Source organism: Lonchura striata, chromosome 15 (assembly GCF_050655825.1).
Source record: "Lonchura striata isolate lonStrDom1 chromosome 15, ASM5065582v1, whole genome shotgun sequence".
Lineage (NCBI taxonomy): Eukaryota > Metazoa > Chordata > Aves > Passeriformes > Estrildidae > Lonchura > Lonchura striata.
The window spans coordinates 13,313,134-13,338,260 of record NC_140717.1 but is presented as its reverse complement, the minus strand read 5'-3'; the positions used below and the strand labels follow the sequence as shown (position 1 = coordinate 13,338,260).

General features: G+C 58.2%; 1 protein-coding gene across 4 annotated transcripts; it reads left to right on the top strand.

Annotated features, from left to right (window-relative positions):
- Positions 1–25,127, top strand: SH2B3 (SH2B adaptor protein 3). 4 transcript variants are annotated; one of them, XM_021544636.4, is made up of 9 exons: positions 1–153; positions 859–1,831; positions 7,871–8,653; positions 18,732–18,833; positions 19,082–19,173; positions 19,270–19,361; positions 19,547–19,761; positions 20,041–20,212; positions 20,958–25,127. In XM_021544636.4, the coding sequence occupies exons 2-9, from the start codon at positions 1,349–1,351 to the stop codon at positions 21,251–21,253; spliced, it is 2,235 nt and encodes a 744-aa protein (XP_021400311.4). In that variant the 5' UTR covers positions 1–153; positions 859–1,348; the 3' UTR covers positions 21,254–25,127. The 4 variants fall into 4 exon arrangements, with proteins under 4 accessions (XP_021400311.4, XP_077643369.2, XP_085449436.1 ...); XM_077787243.2 differs by having other exon boundaries at positions 19,267–19,361; XM_085593310.1 differs by lacking the exon at positions 859–1,831 and having other exon boundaries at positions 2–153; positions 19,267–19,361.

Here is a 25,127-nt window from a genome sequence, read left to right as displayed (position 1 = left end):
AAAACTGCGATCGCTGGGAGCTGGGACAGCCGCCCGCGGGAAGGGGGGCAGGCACCCGGATCCGCCAGACGCTCCTCCGCTCTCAGGAAAAGAGCCAGAAGGTGCAATTATGCATAAAGCAACGGCAGGAGGAATTAAAAAGCAGATTTCAAGGTAAGATTTTATCATGTCAGCTGCTCCCAGCCACTTCCTTGTGGGGTTTGGGAAGGACGGATTGGACGCAGAGTCACCTGGATCCCCGGCAATGCCCGAAGGGGTTGTGGGGTTATGGCTCAAATCTGATCCGGGGGGGTTTGCTGAGGCTGGAGAAGGGCAGCGCGGCTGTGTCCAAGCCGGCTGTGGTCCAGGGGTGGCACAGCTCCAGCAGGGAGTTTGCGTTTCATGGATTGGGAATGGATGGGGTGAACGACTGAGGTGTATTTAAAGCACCACTGAGGATGGATCCCACGGGGGGGTGACACACAGGTGTTCACAAATAGCTCCGTGTGTCCCAGCCCACTCTCCAAGGGCAAATTCCTGCAGTCTCCACCTTCGCAACACCCACAAATCCATTGTGTGGTGTCTGTGAAATCCCGGCTGCCACATCCCTGCGCTTCCTTGGCTTGGCATGCTGGGTGGGCACCAGACCCTGGGCACCACCGCGGCTGCTCTGCCGTGACTTTTGCCTGCCCAGCGTGAGTGGTCTCTGCGTGGGGACCTGTCCCTCTGTCCCTGGCACTGCTGCTGTGCCAGACAAGGCTTCGTAGGAGGCGAGTGGGGGATGCCAATGGGCCAGACGTGACGGTGCCGACCACAGTCCAGCCCTTTACTGGAAAAAGGTGCGGTGGAAGTTTATTTTCCCTCCATTTCCCGTGGCAGAGTGGGCGGCTGCAGCTCTGCCGCGGGGCCCCTGCTCCCCTGGGACGAGATGGCACCAGGATGGCTGAGCCTGACCCGTGTCCACCCACACCAGTCCCCAGTCCTGCCTGGGACCAAGGGACACCTGTGGCCGCTCTGTCACGCCTGAAGCCCTCGCCCACGGTGTGGAACAACTGTGGGTGCTGTGTCCTGATCTGCTCTGGCTGGACGTGGGCAGCAGCCTGTGCTGCCTTTCGTCACAAGATAATTTGGAAAATCGTGACAAATGGGGTTTGAGACGGCATCTGGCCCATTGCTGCCACCGCAGAGGTCCCTTGGGTCCCAGCCCGCGGAGCTGGGGAAAGATGTGAACAGCAAAGGGGGCATTTTCTTCCCGAGCCTCCAAAAGCCTCACGCTCGGGCTCCCTCCCGACTCCCGGGGCACTGGGGCAGACACGCCCAAATCCACGGATAAAACATTCGAAAAGTCATAAAAACTAAATATATATATATGTGTGTAAAAATTAACAATAAATCCACTCCGGGAGCGCCGCCGGGCTGTTTGTGCCGCTGGCTCCGCGGGCGCGGATGCGATAAGATAAAGGCAGAAGCGGGGAGGGGCGGCGCGGAGCTGCGCGGAGCCGCCGGCGGGGCCCGGACGGACGGACGGACGGACGGACGGACGGACAAGCACACACACACACACACACAGACAGACGGACAGTCACACGAGCGGACGGACGGGGCGGCCCCTCCGCTCCTCCCCCGCGGAGCCTCCGCCCCCGGCCGCGCCGCTCCGCTTTACATAACCCGTCCGGGGCCGGGGTCCGCGCCCCGCGCCTCCGCCCGGCGGAAATGCGGAGCCGCCTGCCCCGGTTTCCTGCCTGAGCCGAGCCGAGCCGAGCCGAGCCGTGCGCCCCGTCCCGCCCGCCCCGTCCCGGGCGCTCCGCAGCTCCATCATGGGCGAGCGGCAGCCGGACGCCTTCTCCTGCAGGTAACCGGGACGGGCTGGGCCGGACCGGGCCGGGCTGGACCGGGACGGGCCGGGCTGGACCGGGACGGGCCCGGCTGGACCGGGACGGGAGGCCCCGGGAAGCGGCCGCGGCAAAGCGAAAGTAGCCGCGGGAGGAAGCAGCGAGGCGGCCGCTCCTGCAGTGAAGCCCCCGGAGTTTCCCCGGGTTCTCTCACCCGGGGAACTCCGGTGCCCCCGTTCCGAGGTCGTGAGTCCCTTCTTCTGCCAGCCCTCGGGCAGCAGCCCCTGAGCCCATTTCTGTGCGGCACAGCTTTATCCCTGCCCTTTCCTCGGGCTGCCTCTTTCCAGGGACTGCTCACCCTTGGGGACCTGTGGACTCCCTGCTCCCGTTTTCCTCCGGCACTCCCTGTTCCAGGAGCTCTGTTCCTCTGTGGGGTTCCCCATCCTGGGAACCCCCGTCCTTCTAGCAGCACAGGACCCCAAAGCACTCCTTCTTCTGGAATCCCTTGACGTCCCCCATTTTCCAGCACCCGTATTTTGGAGATCCCAGAGCAGGGGTGCAGCATGCAGGCAACAGGGGGCAGGACCAGTGGGGTGATGTCCACCTGCCCTATATTGTGGAGTCCTGCGCTGCCCAGGGGGGCCATGCCTTGCCTCTGCCCCTGTGCCTGCTGCGAGTGCCAAGCAGAGTTGCCACCTGGAGCCTGCCAAGCAGCTCCTCTGACTCTCTGCTCCCTGCAGACTTTGTTGGCCCTGCGGCTTGGCAGGGGCTGGGAGCACGAGGCCGATGCACCGGCGGTCAGCATCCCTGCAGCCTTCCCATGCCCTGCCAGCGTGCCCAGTCCTGCCTGTGCCAAATCCCATCAGGGTCACCCACGGAGAGCCCGGACCCGCTGGCTCATGGCGGTGACACGGTCATTGCAGCCCGGGCTGGGATTTACTGTCAAGGAAACCAGGATGAGTTGCTGAGCTGCGATTTCGATATTGTTGTAAATTGATTCAAGATGTGCTGGAGTTGTGGGCTGGTGGCCTAGGGACTTTCTGGGGCTGCAGCCAGAGGAAGAGGTGACCTGTGTGGGGACCTGGCGCTGCCAGCTCCTGCATGTCCTAACTGCACTTGGATTTGCTGGCAGGAAATGGGATTGGTGTTTAAAGGCCTATGGAATTAGTGGCAGGTTTCACTTTGGCTCGTTTGGGACTAGAACAATGCTTTGGATTTCTTTTTAACTTGTTTTTGGGGCAGGAGATACTCATCGCTGTGCATTTTCCCCTCCCCAAAGCTTCTTCTATTTTCTCTTTTACTTTCTCGTATTTATTGCCTCTGGTAAGATCTGGTTTGGTTTCGCCAGAGCCCACAGTGCTGTAGGTCTGCCAGCACCCTGTGTTGTGTTGGAGAGGTTGGGGTGCGAGTGCCAGTGGCTTTTGAGAGAGCAAATCCTCCCCACCCACACACCCGTGGGACTGATGGACACCGTGGAGGAGTCGTGACAAATCCCAGCGGGTGACACAAAGTGAAAGTGCAAGCGCTCATCACTTAGTGGGGTTTGTGGTGCTGGCAACGCTGCCACAGCTTGGCGAGGAAAAAAAGCCAAATCCAGCAATCCCTGAGAGGCTGCTGTGGACAGCCAGGCTGCCTGGGAGCTCAGCTGCTCCCTGCTGTCCCCAGGGACCCCCAGGCAGCTGCTCCCCTGGGAGTGCTCCCTGCACCCAGTTTCTCCCACGCCTACACCGCAGCAATTCATTTCATGTAACAAAACAAGCCCTGTCGAAAGAGGCCACCCTGCTGCCGGGCTTTCCCCCACAGGCAGTGGGTGTAGGAGAGCGTGATGGTGTAAACCAGGCTGCAAGGTGCCAGACGCCACGATATGGAGGCAGGCTCAGGGTTTTTGGGGAGCTGGGCTGCCCACAGCTGGTTGTGTTGGTGAGCTGCTGTGGGCCGAGCCAGCGTGGAGCTTGGATTTGAACTGAGATGAGTTTGGGTTGTGTCCATCCTGTCTGTCCTGCTGGAGTGGTCAGGGAAAGCCAAACAGGTGATCTTCTCCTGGATTTGAAGTGCTGTAATATCACCCACACCCCCAGAGGTCTGTGGTGCTGCTCAGCCCACACAGAGCTGTAAATTAAGGTCAGTTTGGGTATTTAGTATAGAAAGTTGTGTAGTGCCAGGAGGTGAAATGAGAGGTGTGTATGTCCTGTGAGAAAGGGGGAGACGGAGGGCAAAATCTGCCTTCCCACACTGGCTTTTAACTGATTTCCTCCAGCCTGTATGGATGTTTGGAATTGGGGGATCTCTCTGTCCTGCTCCTTTCTTGCTTTTTAACTTGCTAGTTTGGTTCAGCCAAAAGAGAGACAGGGAAACTCCCGAGACCCCGTGGGATTCTCCAGCTTGCGTGGAAACAGCTAGAGGGTCCCAGAGTGATGGTGCTGTGCCATCACCCTCTATGAGACCCAGAGAATCCTCACCATCACAGAGACGAGGAGGACAATGCTGGGCAGTTTCTGCTGTGCATTGTGCTGGCACTGGCTTTGACTGTAAATATGTGGGTGTATCTCACATCCCGTGGCTGCAGCCAGACCCTTTCCCCACCTCTCCAACCCCTCCTGCCTTCCTGGGCATCATCTCCATGCCCACCCCCAAATGCGTGCAGCACCCTGCTTGTCCCCCTCAATCCAGGGGTGCATCCAGATGTTCTTCCAGCATCTGCCATCTCTGGGGGATTGGGATGCAGAGCGGAGCAGCACCATGCCCATCCTGGGGGGAGGCTCTGCATCGCCCAGCCCTTGCAAGCCCACCTGTGGCCGGCTGGATCCCCCAGGGACCTGCATCCCCCTGAGCCCCCCTGCAGGGACCTGCATCCCCCCGAACTCGCCGTGCCAGATGCAGTTCCATTGAAAAGTGCCGTTCATTGTAACCTGGCCTTTTATAGCCGCCTCGGAGCGGCTGCGGGGCCGTGCCAAGAAAGGCTGCAGCCGGCTCAGAATAGCTCTTTTCATGGAGGACATCCTGGGAAGGAACAATGTTCCCGCTCTTGGGATTGTGGGAACTTTGTATTTCTGCCACTCAGGAAGTGGGGAGCTGCGGGGCCGGCCAGGGCGTCTCCCGGCCCCTCGCTTCGCCCGCTCCTGAAAATAGTCCTTGGGATGAGTTTTGAATATTCCTGTGCTTATAAAGGGAGCTGCAAATGCCTCCGGACAATTGTCCTCCAGTTGGGAACAGTTATTTCTGGGAGAGCCGGCGCATCAATCACATTTCCTATTCATGTCACTGGCGTGCATTTTCCTGCTGCGGAACTGGCGGCGAGCGGGGCCGGTTTCATTTTCGGGTGGTGGTGCTGCACATGCACAGCGTGTGAGCAGGGCTGGGCTCAGGGCACCGCCACGGCCACGTGGGCTCTGCACCCTCACACTTCCCCTCAAGGCTGGATTTGTGGTGCTGGGTGCTGGAGGGTGACCTCCACACCCCTGGATGGCTGTTCCGTGGTGGGAAGGTGGCGAGTTGGATCCGGCAGCTCCTCCGTGGTGAGGCCAGCTGGCTCTGAAAGCTCATCCTCCGGGAGCGGGTGGCAGGATTGCGGCGCTGGCTCCCAGCACTGCCCTGGCACTGCTTGGTGCTGCCAGCTCCTCTGGCTGCAATTAAACAACAAATGCATTTACTGGGACAAATAACCCATTGCCGGATCCAGGCGCAGATTCCCGTCCCGGTTGGTGCCGGCACCGCCGTCGCAGCAATGCTCGGGTTGGGCAAGAGTTTAAGGGAAGATCCTGGGGGTGGCTGGGCTGCAGGGCTGGATCCTGCACAAGCCCCAGCTCGCTGTCCCAGCCCGCATCAAAGCCACCGCACCCGGTCCGTCCCGTCCTGCTCTTCCTCGAGTTCCTGGCCCAGCACCCCAAAACAATCCCAGCACCCCAAAACAACCTCAGCACCCACAAACAGCCCCGAGGTGGGGCGGGCTTGGTGACGTGCAGCTCTTCCAGCAGCCGGCAGGGATGGAAGCCCCCCATCCCAGCTAGTCCGTGGTGTGTGCAAGGATGGGCTGGATTCTCCACTCGGAGAGAATTAAAGCTATCAGAAGTACTTCATCCAACCTGCAGGATGGCCAGGAGCTCCTCACAGGAACATATGAGCAGTAAAATGTAAATTCTGCCTTAAAGCCACCGGCTGCTGGATTCCAGCTTTGTGGAGCACAGCGGGCTGGAGGAGGGAGAAGCTCACCCGGCAGTGGGAACTCGCATCCCTGTGGATGTTGCTACTGAAACCTGGGGCTGAGCAGAGGAGCGGGAGGCTCCCGGAGCATGGATTCACCCGGGATAGCTCTTTCCGTGTGAGAAGAGCTCCAGGCAGAAGCAGTGAGGTCGGCATTGTGCCAGTGCCGGGAGGAGGAAGCGCTGGGGAGTGTCAGGCTGGAAAAGCACGTTGCTACTGGAGACGGCCTTCGGCTGCTTCCCACCGCGTGGCACAGACGAAGCCCGGCTTTTCCCGAAGCTGGCGCGACGAAGCGAGCCTGAAACCTTAGAAGGCGAATTCCCTACCCTGGGAATCTCCCACCTGCCTGAGGAGCCGTTCGCACGAGTGCCTCGCTCCCCTCCGCATTTTGCGGGAGCATCCCGCTGAGCGCGCCGGCGGCGCGGGCGGTGCGGCGGCGATTCCCGGGTGCCGGGAGGAAGCGGGGAGGATGGGGGGAGGATGCTGAGTCACGGGCAGGCTGGCGGCGCTGATAGACGGGGCCCTGCCGGGGGATTCGGCCGGGCTGCGGCGGGCGCATGCCCCGCACTGCCGGCACGCCGGACGGCCCCGAGCTTTGGGCGGCTCTTCTGAGAAGCCGGGCCCGGCGAGGCTGGCGGGGAGCAGATAACATCTCCCCTCGCCTGCAACCTTCGCGGGACGTGCTCGGCAGGGCGGCGGGTGGGCAGAGATAGAGCCCCGCTTCCCGGCGTTATCGCCGCCCCGGCTGCAAACACCGTCCCTTGTGCCCGCACGTTCCTCATCGCCCGCTCGCTTCCTCCTGGCCCCTCAGGGCTTTTGTTTTGTCTTTTTTTTTTTTTTTTTTTTTTTTTAATTTTCCTCCCCCTGACAAATACAATCCGCTTTTCCTCCCCTCCCAGCAGCCGGGGTGCTGCTGCTGGAGTTTCGGGGAGGCGGCAGCGCCTGTGCCGGCGCGGCAGGATCCGGGTGGGTTGGCCGATGTTTCCTTCCTGAGCGGAGTGCACGGCCCCGATAAGTGGCCCGGGCGAGCACGAGGTTCTCTGCTGAGCAGCGGGGCCGGCCCCGGGGAGCACCGCTGCCGGCTCAGCCGGGCACGCCGGGCCGGCTGCACGCCAGCCACGGTGCCGCCAGATTGGCCTCGCAGCGAAATCTGCTGGGGGCAGAGATACGGTGTGGTTTGCCAGAGCCCGGCAGCTCCCCGGGCCCGCAGGCAGCAGAGCATCCCCGCAGGAACGCGCTCACCCCGGGCAGCGCCGGCGGCGTGGCCGCTTCTCCCGAGGCCGCTGGGGCCGGGAGGATGTGGCAGCGAGGCGGCTCCATCCCTGCATTTCTGCAGCTTTTCATGTTGCTTCCTCCCCTCCCGCCCCCGTTCCAGTTTTATCAACTCCGTTGAAATCGGTCCCTGGAGGGAAACCCATCGGCGCTGCGGAGCCTTGGCAGGAGCCGGGCGGATGTGGCCGGGCCAGGCGTCCCCGCGGGCGGCGGGCAGCTGCAGGCAGCTGTGCTGGCAGGAAGCCGCGCAGACGCCCCGCGCCGGGACCTGCCCGCTCCCCAGCGCGCAGGTGGGGAAACTGAGGCACGGCCCAGCCAGGTGGGGATGGGCGTGTCAAGGAGCTGTGGCGGGGCTCGCGGGTCCCCGCGTGGCCACTGGCTCTGCTCGCTAGGAAGCGGCTGTCTCCTGGCCATTCCCAATGTACGCATGGGAATAAGGCAGCGTTGAGCGGGACCGCAGCGTTCCGCAGGCCCTGAGGATACACGTTCCCGGTGGGGTGTGGCCACTCCAGCCAGGGGTTGCGGGGGGCAGGGGACACATGGGGACCCTGGGGCTGCCCTCACCACCCGTGTGCTCTGCCTTGCAGCGCGGCCGCCTCGCTGGAGCCTCGGCAATGAATGGGCACTCGCTGCCGGCCGGCACGCCAGCGCATCCCCGGGGCTGGCATGAGTTCTGCGAGCTGCACGCCATCAGCACCGCCAAGGAGCTGGCGCGGCACTACCTGCGCTTCGCCACCGAGCACCCGCACCATGACCTCCTGGCCGCCGAGAACTTCTCGGTGCAGTTCACCGACCTCTTCCAGCAGTACTTCTGCCACGAGGTGAAGGAGGGCATCGCCATGAACCAGCTCCGCATCCTGCCCGCCGGCCCGGCGCGGGATTACCGGGACACGCACCGGCGGCACACCGACGCTTCCCTGGGCACGGTGGCCACCAAAGGCGAGGCGGAGCCCGGTGCCCGCCCCGAGCAGCCCGTCCGAGCCCCCGAGGCTGCTCCCTGTGGACTGCGCAAGTCGTGGAGCTCGGAGGAGCTGGCGGGGCCGGCGCGGAGACCCTTCTCGCTCAGCCAGCTGCGCAGGAGCTGGCGCAGCCTCTTCCGACGCCGCTCCTCGGACGCGCTCCCCGGCGACGGCGATGGGGAGGCGGCCGAGGCGGCTCTCAAGCCGGGACTGGGGAAGCGCATCCTGCCGTGGGGGCTGTCGCGGGAGCAGCCCCCCGAGGTGCGCAAGGAGGGGCTGCTCAAGTACGGGCTGCTGGATGAGAATTCCCTGGACAGCGGGACGCGCTGGCAGCGCTGCCGCCTGCTGCTGCGGCGAGCGGGGCCGCCCGACGCCGAGGAATTTGTACTGGAGCTCTTCGACCCGCCCAAGGTAAGGAGCTGCCGGCTCTCCTCTGTTCCAGTGATGCTGCGGGTCCCTCGGAGCATCCCGCGGGGAGGAGCAGGGCCACGGTGCACCCAGCACCACGAGGGTTTCTCACCACGAAGGGCCTGGATGGGTTTGCTTTGCTCTCCCTTTATTTAACACCTCTGAGAAAGAGCCAAAGCCACCCTTGCGGGTCTTGTTTGGGGAGTGAGGGATGCTGAGACCAAGGTGTGCTAATTGCTGCAGTCGGCCAATGTTGCATTTCTCCCTGCTGGGACTCCAGAACTGGGTTTTCCAGCTGGAAGCACTGTGCCTGCCTTCTGAGCTGAGGATAGAGGCTGGTGGCCTCCATCCCACTCATCCTCATGGACTCATTCCACCAAGGTGAGGAGCAACCCAGTCTGGTGAACCCCAAATTCACCCTGTCCCCTGTGCCGTGCCTTTAGCAGCCTGAGCATCTGCTCGCCTGGGCAAGCTGGGGGAGGAAAGGGAAAATAGGAATTAGACTCTGTGCCTTTCTCTGCTCCCAGTGGGATCCATAGTTTGACTTTTTGTAAGGAGTTTTGTGACTGGAAGTTCAGCTCTCGGCTGCTGCAGGGAGCTCCCATGGTGCTGAGACGTGGCTGGAGTGGAGATGATGCAGGATGTGAGGGAGTGGGGAGTGATGTGGGGGGAGTTGGGGTGTTTAATCTGTAAAAAGATGGTTCCTCCACATGGCAGGACTTGCACAGGCATGATGGGATGAATTTTCTCTCTGTTTTTTTGGTTTTGGTTTGGTTTTTTTTTTGGTGGTTTTTTTTTTTTTTTGCTTTTTGTTCTCATTTAACTTTGATGACAAACTTGTGCTTTGGAAGGAGGAAACCTCCGGTTGAGCTGGAGCCTTGTCCCTGCCTTCAGGGCAGCAGGGTCAGGGAGCAGCTGGCTGAATTCCTGCTATTTCCGTCAAACGACTCCAATATTAAATATTTGAAAAAAGAAACAACATCAAAATTGTAACATCTGAAAGTAAAAGCTGCTTTTGCTCCGTCATGTCAAGGGTTGCAGTTGTTTGTCCCTGTGGGAGTGTGTGTCCCCATCCCGGGGCACAGGGAGGTCAGAGGCACTCGGGGCACTTGGAGGGTGCTCCAGCATCTGGATAGCACTGTCTTTTTTCCCTCCCTCATCCCTTTTCTCCCTTTCCCCCTTTTTCTTTTTTATTTTAATCCCCTTTTCTTTTTTTTTAAATCTTCTTTTCATTTTTCTTCCCCCTTTTTCTTTTTTCTTCCTCCTTTTTCTTTTTTCACTTCCTCTTTTCTTTTTTTCAATTCCACCCCTTTTTATTGCTGCCCCCATTTTTTTCTCCCTATTCCCCCCCCTTTTTTTTTTTATCCTTTCCTCCCTTTTTCTTTCTTTGATTCCCTCCCCCTTGGGAAGCAAGCCCAGCACATTCTTCCTCTCCCCACATTCCCTGCCCAGCTTTGACCCAGGGGTGGGAGACACTTCAAACAAGACACTGACCGAGTTCCCCCAGTGCTCTGAGCATTATTCCTCACAGTCTCCATGGGATGGAGATTTCCTGGTGCTCCACAGCACCACGAGGCTGGAGACCCCAGAGCCCCGAGCAGGGGGTTTCTCAGCCAGGCCTGCGGAAGTGGGGGATGTTCCTTGCTGGATTTTGCAAGTCTCTGGATTAAATTGCTTCCTGTGCAAATATTCTCAGGGCGGCTCCTTCCTTTCCAATTCCCTGGGCCAGGGCCAGCTCGTTTCTCCTTTGCAGCACAATCAATCCAGACCCTTTCCCAGTAACTGCGGTTGAATTCCAGGGCTGGTGGAAAATCCCCCACGGTGCTGGTGGCTCCCACTCCCCAAACCCAGCATGGGGCAAACCACGGAGCAGTGAGAACAGAACAGTTTGTTGAAGGGTTCTTTTCCTTTAAAATAACTAAATAACACTCAACAACCCCCTGGGAATGGCTGTGAGGAGCCCCCTCCTTTCCATCCTCCTGCCTCAGGATGCTCCCGTGGCTTTGCCACTGCTCTCATGGGTTTGTGGATTCTGAATTGTGGATTCTGTTGATCACCATAGAAGATTTATGGTTTTAAATAAGCAACTAAAATCCGTTCTTGGGATTTTTCAGCCCCAGCTGATCTCTGGACTGTGAGGTTGGTCACCCTCAGGGTCTGCCTGGAAGCACCGTTCCCCCTTCCTCCTCTTTCTTCCCTCTTCCTTCCCCCTTCCCTCTCTTCCTTCCCCCTTCCTCCTCTTCCCCCTTTCCACCCTGTAAATAATAGGAAGCAATTGAAATTTCATCTCAGCCTCAGGGCTTTGCAGCATCAAGCCAAGACCCCAAATATCCATCCCCTTGGAATGACCTTGGAAAAGGCAGGTGTGTGGAGAAAAGGAGGGGGGTCCTGCTGCTTTTGGCAACTTTTATCTTATTTTTTTCCTTTTTCTCCTGGTGCTCCAATGGGGCCTCTGAGCTTAATCCTGTAACGTGCCTGGCATCAAAGGGAGTGGGGGCTTTGAAGAGCCCTGATCCCATTTACTGCTTGGGTGGCTGTGCTGGGTGAAGGGGTCAGGGAGCCGTGCTGGAGAATGTGGCAATACCTATGGCACTGCCTGCACTGGGCATGCCCTGCCCCTGGCACATGCCAGAGGGAGGATTTTGGGAGAGGGAGCAGCTCCCCTTCCTGTGCCCACAGCCACAGCTGGCTCGGCTTTGGCATCGCTCCCTCCTCCCTTGAGCACTGGGAAAATGATGCTGCAAAGGAGGGATTTGGGGATGGTGGGATCTCTCCTGGGAGAGGGGCACAGGACTGGGGCAGTCTGGGGACATTCCAGAGGCCCCAGAGTGTGGGGATGATGCTGTGTGGAAGAGTTGACTGAGTACAGGGATTTTAGGATACCTGTAGTGCTTGTCTGTATGGCTATAAATATATCTATATATATATCTATATATATATATAGATATATATATACAGCCTGAGCATGGTCCTGGAGTTGCACCCAGGCGGATTCTCTGATATCTGCTCTGAGGACAATGCTCACCAGTCCTCCCTGCTTTCCTTGGAGGCATTAAGGGTTTTCTCCTCTCCCACACCATTTTAATCCCATATAACCTTTAGGACTGGCTACCTCTGAGGTCCCTCCACCTTCATAAATTTCAACCAAAGCTGGCAAACCCATGTTTGTCAGCTCTGGGGCTGCCCCGTTCCTCAGCTGAGCCCCAGCCCTACATACCTCTGCTATGGCCAAATCCCAAACTCCATGATTTGCAGCGGAAATGGCCCGAGCAGTTTCTGTTGACCAGATGTTTTCACAGGAAGGGGAAGGGAAATGGGATTTGCATTTGGGCTGCTTTCTTTATGGTGTTTTAATGAAATCCAGTGCGTCCCACAAACTGATGGCACGCCGGGACCGGCCGGGAAGGCTCCTTCCGGAGAAAGCCCTTGGAGCCTCTGCCACAGCTCAAACATCTTTGCTGAACCACGGGAGGAGCAGTATTTTTATCTCTGCTCAGTGCGAGGCTGCTTCGACTTCCTTTTTTTCTCTTTTTCTTTTTTTTTTTTTTTTTATTTTTAATTTTTTTTTTCTTTTTTTACACCTTTCACCTGAATCTGGTTTCTCAGAACTGCTACCTCCTGAGCCAGCAGGTTCCTGTCCCCGATTTTTGGTGCTTGGGGCATGGGGTGAGGCACATCTCAGTGTTTTGGTACCCGTTCCCTATCCCTGCTGCTCCTGGAGCTGCTCAAAGGTGGCCTGAGTGACTCGGCCAAGGAAAGGCAGTGGTGAAGCAGGAGTTTTCCTCCCTGGAACACCTTGAGAAGAGTTTTTCCAGTGATGGGACGCACCTCAGTGTCCCATCATCCCATCCCTGGTCCAGGAAAGGGCAGGTTTGTGTCAATCTAGATCCCCAGGGACCTCATTCCTCTCCTGGCATCCTTTTTCTGACATTCCTGGAGACTTCATCCCTCTCTTGGCATCTCCAGGGGCTGCATCCTGTCCTGATGCAGCTGGAGATGTCCCTGCTCACCACAGGGGGTTGGACTCGTTGACTTTTCAAGATCCTTTCCAACCCAAACTATTCTGTGCTTCTGTGATCCCTCTCCAAACCTCCTGCTCCCAGCATCCCTCTCCTGGCATTCCCAGGCACTGCATCCCTTTTTTGGCATTTCCAGGGGCTGCATCCCGATCTGCTTGGTGTCCCTGCTAATTGCAGAGGGGTTGGACTGGGTGGCCTTTGAAGGTCCCTTCCAACCCTGATTATTCTGTGATTCTGTGATCCTGCTCCCGGCATCCTCGAGGATCGCATCCCCTTCCTGGCAACCCCAAGAGCTGGGAAAACTGCTGGGATGACCCTGGAGGGGTTTGAGTGTCCTTCAAATCCTTTGGGGAGAGGCAAAACCTTCCCTGAAGGCACCCAGAGCTGCCCCAAAATCCTGGGGCAGCCTCTCCCCCGGCAGGGCGGGCGCATCCCTCTCTGCGCTCTCTGTTCTTCGAAGGCGCCGGGGCTGGGCGGCCTCAGGGCTCTGTGAGATTTTGGTGGTGACTTTTGCTCTCTTCCCCCTCCTCCCCCCACCTCCCAGCTCTGTTTTTGGGTATCGAGGGGGGTGGGAGGGAGGGCGAGGAGACAAAGGTTATTTGTCATTTATTAACCACAACTTTTTCCATCCTTGGTCATGCACGGAAAAAACAGTTTTAGCAGCGTAACCACAGCCCCGGCGCTAATTGCTGAAGAGCAGAGTTTATTATTTTGGAAACTGTTGCTGGGATGGGGCTTGCCAGGGTCTGGGTTTGAGGGGAAGGGTGCAGGATGGACCCCAGTATCTGCTTCATTGAACTCTGGGGTTCTGGCTTCTGAAGGATTCCATCATTCCAACCCCATCCTTTAAAATCTGCCCTTCCCGGGGCTGTTGTCCTCCTGCTGTGCCCACCCTGCTTATCAGGGTGTCACTCGCAGGGATGCTGCAGAGCTGCTCGGGTGGAGAGCACCACGTGCCAGCTGAGAATTGGGCAAAAAAAATGGAGATATTGGGCAAACCACAGGAAAAGAACTGGGAAAGCACACAGGGAATGCATCGCTGGGGAAGAGCCGTGGGTGCTGCTGGGTGCTGGGTCCCCACTGCAGGTGTGAAATGCCTCGTGGGGTTTTTTATGGGTGGTTGTCTCTCTTTTTTCCCCCTTTTTCTTCTTTTTTTTTTTTTTTTTCTCTCTCTCTCTCTCTTTTCACGGCCCAGGATGTGGTTGTTTCAAGGCTGAGAGCTGCTTCTTTCAAAGGTAAATATTTATGAGAGCCTGCGCAGGCAGCGCGGGGTCTGGAAGGATTCAAGGATTCATCCCAGCCCTGGTGGGGGCTCAGCTGGGGTGGACCCTGCTCCTTCCCACCAGGCAGGTCCCAACTCCAGTGTCTGGGATGGCCACTGTGATGTTCAATGTCATTTTGGGATTATGTTAAAAACGAGCATTTTGGACAAACTCACTTCCTCCAGCCCCAGGCAAAGGGCAAGAATGAAAATACCCATCCAGTGGGATTGAATGCTCCCATGTGGCCTTTTGAGCCTTTTCCATCATCCTGGGTGATGCAAAACCTTGGGGAAATCCCAGGGCACCCCAGAGACTGTGGGGAGCCTGCAGAGTCTGTGCTGGACCCCCTCATTCCTCTGGGGCTGAGGTTTGGGGTGACTCAGTCCCGCCTGCAGCAGCTCCCACTTGCATGCAGACACCTTGTTTACTTTCCATGCTCGTTATTTATTCCAGGAAATTATTAAAGCAGCCCACGCTGGAACCAAATCTGGCATAAAATAAATTTAAAAAAAGAAAAAAAAAATCAAGGGTCTGGCGAAAGCTGAGTGTTTACAGATCTTGCTTATAGCCCCCATCACCCTCAGCCCTGCTGTGAGCCACTGGGCTCACTGGTTTTGGGGCTCTTCTCAGGGTTTTGGGGGCGTTGCAGGGTTTTTGGAGTTTTGCAGAGGTTCGGGGAGTTTGGGAACATTGGCTCATTCATGGAGAGCCGGGAGGATAATCAATGAACAGAGGAGCCACCAGCTCCAGGGATGGGTGGGGATTCCTGCCTGGACCCCCCCAAAATGCCACCCCACAGCCTCACCCCGCGGCTCTTGGGTGCTGTTTTGCAGCAGCCCAGGTTAATTCAGGAGGAAATGGGGGTGCTGGGGGCTCTGGGGCCGGGGCTGTGCTCTCTCCATCGCCGCTCGCAGCCGCCCGGAGCGGGAACAGAGGGACCTTTGTGCCCCGGCCGCCCCCGAGCCAGCGCTCCGGGCCGGCACAACGGTGCCCCTTGTCACCACCGCTGGGCACGGTCCCCTCGGGGACAGCTCTGTCCCCTGCCTCGGCAGACAGGGCGTCCTGGAAACTCCTTTGTGCCTCTGGTGTCGGGCTGAGGATGCCGGCGGGGCTTTGGGGTGGGCAGAGAGGGTTTTTTGGGGGGTAAGGAGTGGGGTGGGGGATGCTGAGCTGGTGCAGCAGCCGGAATCTCCTCCTGTGCTCCTGTTTGATGGTCGGGGAACCTTCAGGCTCCCAAAGCCAGAAGGGAGCCCAGGGTGGTGCTTGCTGCTGTCAGGTTTCCAAATGAGCAGTCTCCACCTGCAGAGAGGCGGGAATGTTTTGGGAATGTGTCACCCTGGGAGAGCTGAGCTGAGCTAGGGGTCCCTGCAGTAGGTGTGGAACGCCCAAATCAGTGGGATCCCATCCCTGTCCCAAAAACCAGCATTGGCAGGGGCTGTTTGGGGTGGATCTCTCCTCTTGGGATGAGCTGTGATGCAAACACCTGAGGAAGAGCACGGGGATTAACTGTGCTGTCAGCTCCTCTGGAGCACTGGGATTAGCTGCTGGGGGAGAGAAGGATTACCCAGCTGCAGATCCCTGAGGATGAGCACCAGAATTAGTCATGGTGCAGATCCCTGAGGATGAATAACTGGAATGGTTGTGGTGCGGATCCCTGAGGATGAACAGCAGGATTAGCTGTGGCATAAACCCCGAGGACACATTTTGGGATTATCTGTGGTGCAAAAGTCCTCAAGGATGAGCGTTTGGTTTGACGATGGTGAAATTCCCAAGGGAAACCACGTGTGGGATTTTCTACCACACAAAATCCCTGAGGATGAAGGCTGGGATTACCCTTGGTGCAAACTCCTGAGGACACTTGGCACTCTCCAGCAGGACCCTTGGAGCCCTCACAGCCCTGCAGGGCCCCGCTGCCTCCTCTGCCCTGGCACCAGGGGCTGTTTCCCACCTGGTCCACCTGGCATTTCCTGGAAAAGAGCTGCGTGTATCCATGCTCCTGAAAAACTTCACAGCTTCCCCCAGGACTGCAGGCACGGGATATGGTTTTGTGTCCACCCAGCACGGCCAGGCCAGGCCAGGCCTGGCACTGCAGCTCGGCTGAGGTTTGTCCCTTGCGTAAGGGCCACAGTGATTTACAAGAAGTGACAAATCTCGTCCATATCCGCTGGGGACCTTGCACAAGGGCTCAGGCACTTCCCCACCTCCCGTGGGTGACTCAGAGTGGAAGCGAGAGACAGCGTGGGGAAACCCCCGGAGCTGGAGGGGGCTGGGGGCAGCTCCTGGTGCTCTCGAAGGATTTGCTCTGCACAAACTTGGCCTGATGGCGCAGCCACTGCCATCATCACCGTGACAATGCCATCATCACCGTGACAATGCCATCATCACCGTGACAATGCCATCATCACGGTGCCACTATCATCATCATCACCATTCTACTGTTATCATCACTGTGCCACTGCCACGGTCACCATGACATTGCTGTCATTGCCATGCCACTGCTGATGTCATCGCTGTGCCAGCACTGCCAGGCCACCCCCCTCCTCACTGCACTACTGCCACCATCACCAAGCCACTGCCATCGTCACCAGGCCACCGCTGTCATCATCATGCCACTGCCATCGTTGCTGTGCCACCACTCTCATTTTTGGAGAGCCGCCTTCCCCCTCACCTAAGTGCAAAAATCTCCCTCAGTGTCCCCTGAGCATCCAGACCGGACGTGCTCCTTACAGCAGCAGCTCACAGCTTCGTGGGGAGAGCGTTCCTGGCACAGGGCTGGGAGGAGTTTTGCTGTGAAAAACACCATCAATCCCAAATATCCCTGCTGGAGATTCAGTGGCGTGAATCTCCATGTGGAAACTGGAGCAACACCTGCCACATCCAAAACATTCCGCCCCACCCTGAGCACGCTGAGCGCACGGGGCCGGGCAGCAGCGGGTTTTACTCATCCCTGCAGCGCTGCTGGGGCACCTCTTGCCGGGAAGGAGCCCGTGGGTGAACCCTCGGTGTGTTGAGTGTGCACTTTTGGTTACTGAGAACTCCCTTTCCTGGTACCCAGCAGGGCATCTTGCGGTCAGGTGCGGCGCCCCGGCAGCGGGGGCACCGTGCCTGCGGTAGGCGCTTCTCCGAAGCCAGCCTGGCTTTTCGGGCACCGTATCTCGGTGCTGCATCATTTCCTTCTCCATTCACGCTCCAGCTGCGCCCCGAGAGACGCAAGGGGCTTTGCCGAACCCCCTTTTCCTGGAATTTCCCCCTTTCCTAGGAAGCCGACCCCAACGCCGCGGTTGGGATGTTGATAAAACCCGCTCGGGGTCGTGCCGGACGTCACGGCTGCTTGCGTGGGAAAGTGGCCAGGACCAGAGATCCTTTCACCTTCTCCATGCAGGACTTTGCACGGGGCACGGCTGCGTTCCAAAGGTGGCAGAAAAATCGAGTTCCTTGGGGACAAAGGCCCGGCACCGGCGCGGCAGCCCGGTGACAGTGATTGCAGCACGGCACGGCACAGCTGCAATCACTGTCACCAGCGGGACCGGGGGTGCCGGAGCCACCGCGGTGTCACCAGCCCCGTGCATGACGCCGTACACGAGCGACTTCTAAGAACTTTCTTCTCGGTGCAGCTCGGAGCTGATAAGGGCTGATCCCTCTCACGCTGCGTTTCCGGCCCCAGAGAACACCGAGTGCTGGGCTGAGAGAGGGAGGGAGGAAGGAAGGGGGGAGGAAAAACAAAACAAAAAAAAGGCACAGCTGAAGATGGTGTGGTTGGGTGACCGAGGAAGTGTCCGGTGGGGACAATCTGAGTGTCATACAGGTGGCTGGGGACATGGTGGGGCTGGGTTTGCTGTGAGTATCGCAAGCTCGCAGCGGAATTTGGGCATTTTGGTTGGCAAATGCTGTTGTGGGGTGAAGTGGCACAGCCCAGCACGTCAGGACACTGTCCCTGTGTAGGGACAGTGGCTGTGGAGCAAAGAGGGCCACTGGAATCAGCACCCCGTGGGATGATAAAGCCGCTGTGTGAATCACAGCCAGCCAAAATTTCGTGGTGCAGCAAGCCTGGCACGGGGGCATGAGCAGGCCTCGCACGTGGTGGCACCGCCTGGGCTTTGCCAGGATGCACGGGATGGCTCTGGCCTTGGGGCTGAGCACGGAGCCTTAGCTCCATCACCCAGCACCACCGGGTGATTTTTTGCCCATTTCAGGGAATTTTTTCCCCCCGCTGGCACCCCAGATCCTGTGCCACGTGCCGCAGCCTCCTGGCAGCCAGCGGGGCAGCAGAGGAACCGAAAGCTGCCGCAGGGATATTTTAGCCTTTGTGGAAGTGTTTGCTCAGCACTTTGTCACGTGCCTGTGCCGGTGCCAAACCCGCTGGGGAGCTCTTGGCAGGCCGCTGACCCTCGCAGCCATGAGCAGGATGTTCCCCCCCTGCACCCCAATTTCCCCATCGCTGCCACATCCCTGCAACGTGCTGCCATGCTGGGAACCCCCTTCTCCCCCCTCTCCTCCACCCCAGGGTCCCTGGGACCCCTGAGATGGGTCTGGATGTCACTCAGCCCCCCTGGCAGTGACTGGGCAGTGCTGTGGGGGTATTTCCCTGCCACAGTGGGGTGTCTCCTCACCACACAGGGTATTTCTTTGCTGGTGAGGTATTTCCCTCCAGAGCTGGGTATTTCCTTGCTGGTTGCTGTGCCTCGGGTGGCTCCTGGACCTGGGTAGAGCAGTGGGGTGTAGGGCAGTGTTTTGGGGTGTGGGGCAGTGTTTTTTGGGGTGTGGGGGAGTTGGGGCTCAGCTCTGTGTTCCCCCTCGCAGGGCTCCAAGCCGAAGCTGCTCGTCGCCTGCTCCGCTGTGCAGGAGGTGCGGAGGTGCACACGCCTCGAGATGCCCGACAACCTCCACACCTTCGTCCTCAAGGTAGGACCTGCTGAAAGGGTCTGCAGCCTTTCCCACCCTCTGGGGCACATGTGGCTCCCCAAAGCTCCCGTGCCAAATTTCAGTTCCTCTTCCCATGCAGGGAGGGGATGCACAGGGGGATGTGGAGTGCAGGGTGGGGGATGTGCCGGCCCTGCTGGAGTCCCGAGCACGGGTGGGTGGGTGGGTGGGGGATGCACATTTCTCTCTCTTTCTCTGAAGGCCTCATGTCCCTCTCTGATGTCCCCCAGGTCACTAATGCCACCGACATCCTGTTTGAGGCAGGGGATGAGCAGCAGCTCAGCTGCTGGACGGCCGAGATCCGGGAGTGCGTGCGCAGGGGGTAAGCGCCGCTGGAGGTCCCCGAGCCTGGGGATGGGGACAGTGGCTTTGTGTCCCCAGTGCCACCACTCAGCCTGGCTTCTCCCGTCCCCAGCAGGTCTGACACGGGTGACCCTGAGCTCCTGACGTGCCGACACCCCGACCCTACAGCCACCAGCCCCACCACCAGCACCGACCCCGTCAGCCAAGGTGAGCTGGGGACACCCAGGGGACCCTGGGGACAGAGTATCCCTCACCGGGGGGCCACCACATCCTGCCGTGGCTGGGCTGATTGGCCTTCCCCAGATGGCACGATGCAGGGACAGAGAGGGGAGGGATGGGGGCGATGGGCACGGGTCCCGTTTCCCAGGGACACTCATCCCTGTGCCTGGCAGGGACGACTCCGGGGGGCCCGGGGGAGGCGGCGGGGCCGAAGATGGAGCAGTTCCTCTCCTCCTGCCCCTGGTTCCACGGGCCCATCTCCCGCGTGAAGGCGGCTCAGCTGGTGCAGCTGGGGGGGCTGGAGGGCCACGGCGTGTTCCTGGTGCGGCAGAGCGAGACGCGCCGCGGCGAGTACGTGCTCACCTTCAACTTCCAGGGCAGAGCGAAGGTACGGGCGGGACAGGGCTGGGGTGGGGAGGGGAATCTCACAGGGACAGCCCCTGCCCCGCCACATTCCCACCCCAGGGAGGTGCTGCCTGGTCTCTGCCCCGATGCTTGTAGCGGGGTGATGCCCTTCTCCCGGGGGGCAAAATCCCCAGGGAGCCACAGGCTGGGGGTACGCAGCGCATCGTGCTGAAGCCATCTGTGTCCCCCATCCCCAGTGTCCCCACCGTGTCCCCCAGGAGGGAGCGGAGGGAGGGTAACGGGTCCGTGCTCCTCTCCGCAGCACCTGCGGCTGGCGCTGACGGAGCGGGGCCAGTGCCGTGTCCAGCACCTCCGCTTCTCCTCCATCCTGGAGATGCTGCAGCACTTCCACCGCTACCCCATCCCGCTGGAGTGCGGCACCGCCTGCGACGTGCGGCTCTCCAGCTATGTCGTGGTCCTGCCCCAGGCACAGGGTGTGTGGGAAGGGAAGGGGGATGTTCCATGGGGCACAGGGTGTGGAAAGGGAAGGGGGATGTTCCATGGGGCACAGGGTGTGGAAAGGGAAGGGGGATGTTCCATGGGGCACAGGGTGTGTGAAAAGGGGATTGTTCCATGGGGCACAGGGTGTGTGGAAAGGGAAGGGGGATGTTCCATGGGGCACAGGGTGTGTGGAAAGGAGGATGTTCCATGGGGCACAGGGTGTGTGAAAAGGGGGATATTCCATGGGGCACAGGGTGTGTGAAAAGGGGATTGTTCCATGGGGCACAGGGTGTGTGGAAAGGGAAGGGGGATTGTTCCATGGGGCACAGGGTGTGGAAAGGGAAGGGGGATGTTCCATGGGGCACAGGGTGTGTGAAAAGGAGGATGTTCCATGGGGCACAGGGTGTGGAAAGGGAAGGGGGATGTTCCATGGGGCACAGGGTGTGGAAAGGGAAGGGGGATGTACTCCTGGGATGCATGGATGGATGGTGCCCAGGCTGGGTGTGGGTGCCCCAGGGCCGGCCAGAGCTGGGCCCTTTGCTTGCTCCTGGAGTGGGGAAGTGGAAGCCTCAGGGCAGTGGCACAAAAGGTGACTCCCGAGCTCCCGACTTCCCCTTTTGAGAAAGGAGAAGCTGCTCCCAGCCACCGGCTGCACTGGGGGGGGGTCACGGGATGCACCCCCAAAGAGGGGATGACAGGAGCATCCCCCTGACCAGCATCTCCTCTCTCCACCCTCAGCTCCCGGCTCCACCACCACGGTCCCCCTCCCTCTGCCCTTCCCGGGCTGGAGCCCCGAGTTCAGCCTCGTCCCCTCCAGCTCCTCCTGCCCGCACGGCCCCGAGGAGCCCCCCGGGGTTCCCCCAGCGGAGCAGATCTTCCACCTGGTGCCGCCGCCGGCCGAGCTGGCGCAGAGCCTGCGCCCAGCCAGGGCCCCCGCGGCCGCCGCGCCCCGGCCCCGCGACTCGGACTATGAGGTGGAGGCGCCGGGCCGGGGCCACGTCCGCGCCATCGACAACCAGTACACGCCCCTGTGACCGGCACGGCGCCGGCACTGGGATGCTGGGATGCACTTTCGGGTGGAGAAATCCTGGAGACCTTCTGGGGGGCATCCATCGAGAGAAAGAATGTACCTGTTTCTTCCTTCTGGTTAGGGATTGTTATTGTATTTTTGCAAGGAAGGGGGTAATTTTTCACTCCTGTACGGGTGTGCTCCCTCTCGTTGGCCTGTTGAAGGGCCTCTTATTGTTGTTTTTGTTGTTTTTATCGGAGCTTTCTCGTTACTGTTTACACAACGCCGCTCGTGCCTGCGCCGGGCCCGGTGTCCTGCCTGTCCCTGACAGTGCCCAGCCAAGGAACCAGGGGCTTGTGTTACACCCACGGAATTGGAGAAAGTTAAAAAAACACCAGGATAACAAGAAAAGAATGATCATAAATTCATTGCCGAGTTGCTGCTCCAGGCCTCATCCTCCAGCCCTGGTTGCTGAACCCACCAGCAAAGCCCGACCTGAGCTGAGCTCCCATCTAGGGTGGTGAGCAGGGTTTGGGTTTTTTTTTTTTAGCTAAGGCAAAAAGTGGCTTTTTCTTGCTTTTCCTTTTTAACCCAGCACAGCCGTGGTCACTCCCTGCGCCAGGCAGAGGGATCCTCATCCTGCTCTCCCAGCTGATTGACACTGAACACTAATTGCTCCATCTTTAGCCATGGCACCAGCTGAGAACTAACACAGAGACTGACACAAACCTCTCCTGCTGGTGAGGGAGGGGTTTATCCCATTTTATCCTGGTTGATGGATGCGTTCTATCCCAGTGATGGAGGCTTTTTATCCCTGTGGTGAATGGGTTTTTATCCCGGTGATGGAGGTGTTTTTATCCTGGTGATGGAGCTGTTTTATCCTGGTGATGGAACAGTTTTATCCCAATTATTTTAGGCACGAATCTAAAGTCAGTTTTCCCCTTAAAGAACCTCCCCTACCCTCACTTGCCTTTTTCCCCCCTGTGTCACCAGGAGCTTGGTGGCATTTAAAGCTCCACAACGGCCTCTTGCAGGTGATGGGGGTCCCTGGGGACGCCTCCTCACCTGGAGGAAAAACCTGTCCAGATCCCTGGGTCTCAGCATGCCCTGATCCCCAACTCTGTCCCCAAACTCTGCTGCTGTTCCTGAGCCCCTGGGGCTGCTTCACCTGCCCGGGGCAGCCGTGAGAGAGGAAGCACTTCTGAGAAGCTGCCCTTATTTTAGGAAAGAGGAAGGGCTGGAGCCATTGCGCCACCCAGGAGGGGATGTTCACAGTATCCAACTTCCAGATTTCCCAGCGCAGCCTTCCCTGGGATTTCGGATGCAAAACTTGCCTGGAGATTGCCTTACAGAAAGCTTTTTTATTTCTGTTTTCCTTGAAATTGCAATAGAGGTGGGAGCCCTCAGGAGCATTAACATTTAGCAATTAATTCGAAAACCAGCAAACACAAAGCCTCGTTGGGCTGAGTTAGGGAATTCCACAAAAATCCAGCCTCTGGGACAGACTTTGCAGGTTTTGGGTGAGCCTAAAGTCTAAGGAGACAATGTCGGGTGCTGAAGGGCAAGGCCAAAATATCTGGGGCCAAAACAGCCCGGGAAGCAGCTGTGAGAGCAAATCTGGGTTTATAAATCAAATTATGAGGCTGGGACAAACGGGAACCATCAACTGGAGAAACCATTTAGGTTTTCCTTTTGTGCCTCCCCATTGCTTGCTCTCGTTCTCTCCTGGGCTTTGTGCATTTAGAGCAGGCAAAGGCTTTTTTTTCTCCCCCCTTCTCTTTTTTCCCTCGTGCCTGAAACTGGAGCATTAAGAGCAAATTGCACTGGTCCTGCAGCACTGCCAGCCCCGGAGAGGCTGATGGAGGAACAAAGCCAGCCCTGTCCTCCTCAGCTGTATCCGCATCCCATTCTCCTCCCCGGAGCAGCACAAAGGCTGCAGCCAGAGGCAGGAGCACATCCCCGGGGCTGCCTTGTGCCAGGCGAGGCAGATCCCTCCCAGCCTCATAAAGAACTCCCCGTGCTCTTGCATTTGTAGGGATGGGGATGGGGAAGGGGGGACAGCACGGCACAAGTTGTCGTTTCCTTTCTTTGCTTGCTGCCTGCTTCCCAAAGCCTTGGAAAACACAGGGATGGGCTAAATCCTGCTAAGATTGTTGGGTTTTAGCACCACTGAGCTCCAGGGAGCTGCTTTCAAAGGGGTTTTCCCCCAAAAGGCGAGGTGGAATCACCCGAATCTCCCGACATCTGCAAAGAAAGGACAGGCTGGGAAAAGGCAGTGCTATTCACATCCCTTGCCAGATGAATCCAGAGGAATCCTTGCCAGATAAATCAGATGCTGCTGGGGTGGGTTGTTTTGGCACGCCGGGACTTTATTGTTCCAGTGCCAGAACTGAAACATGCGTGTGCATGTGGTATTTTTAACCTGCAGCTTAATTACAAGGGGGTTCTCCGCAGTTTAAATGGAAATTGCTGTGCTTGATTAGTAAAATACACTTTGGGTTCATTATCTCCCTGTCAGCCGCTTCCCCCACGCAAACAAACTCCACTGGGGGAGAACTCCTGTTCGCCCCACCAGTGAGCAGTGGGAGAGCCCCTCTGATTATTTAATAGCTAATTCCATCCCCAAACTCACCCACAGGCAGCTCCACCAGCTCCTCATTTCAGATCCACTGCCAGCAGGACCTGAGGGGATTTTGGGGCTATTTCCCAAGCTCCCGGGGGGAACTGAGTTTGAAATCCTATTTCTCCTAGAAAACATCTGGCTTGGGACACAGGTCAGAGCACGACTCTGCTCCGTTACTCCAGCCCTGAGGTGCTCACTCCTCTGCATTGTAGCAGTGGACAAAGAGCATTAAACCGTTCCACCCGATGGAATAGAAGCATTTGGCAGGAATTTTTATATTCTTGTGACTTGAGAGAAGAGCCCAGGGCTGGGCAGGTTTGATTCCTCAGCCCCTGTGGGCTTTTACTGGCATTTGTGAGAATTTTGGGAGGAGGGGAGGCCAAGGGCAGGTGGCCCCTGGTCAAGTGTAGGCACCTTGGCCCTGGAGATGGGCGCGTGGAACACGAGTTTGGATCCCAGCTGGGGAAGCCAGGAGCCACAGGAGCAGCTCTTGGAGCTGGGCTGGAGGCTCTGCCCCATGGCCTTCCCCAGCAGAGCCCCATTTCATCCAGCTCCTCAGGACAGTTTTCAGCAATAAAGATGAAAACCAGGCAGTGCCTTTGCTCTGTGACAGCAGGACTTGGTTTAGGGCACATTCCAAAACTTCAATTCCTCCCCCTCCTCTTCCTCGTGCTGTTTGCTGACAGCTGCTCCTGTTGGTGGCTTTTGTGTCCCCGGGGGTGTCAGTTGTGAAGGAGCTCCTGACATGAAGCATTAGTTGATGTCTCCATCCCTCCCTCCCACACCCCAGCCCTGTGGGACAGCCCCAGCAGGAACCAAACCCCGACACCACCACTCCTCACACATCCCTTTGGATTGAAGCCGTTTTGGGGTGAAACTTCTAGGAAAAGATCCCGGGAGAAGCCAAAGCTTCTCATTCCTCATCTGGAGCACCAAACCCCGGTGGCATCCAGCATTCCAAGCTTTTAGCTTTGATCCAAACAGCCCCAACATTCCCCAGCAGCTCCCAGAGGCAGGGAGGTGACTCTGTATTCCCTAACTCAGCCTTCAGCAGGACGATTAAAGCCAACAGTTTTGTTGGGAGTGTATTAATTTGGAAGTTCTACTTTTCACCCGCACAGAAAAGTTCTTCTTGTATAGTAATTTTTTTCTATATATTGTTTCTGTATGTACTGTACAAGTAACTTATTCTTGAATAATGCGATTTTACCATAATATTAAAAAAAAAAAAATCTGCTCTTAATAAACTGTTTTTAGAACTCGTTTCTCACTTGTA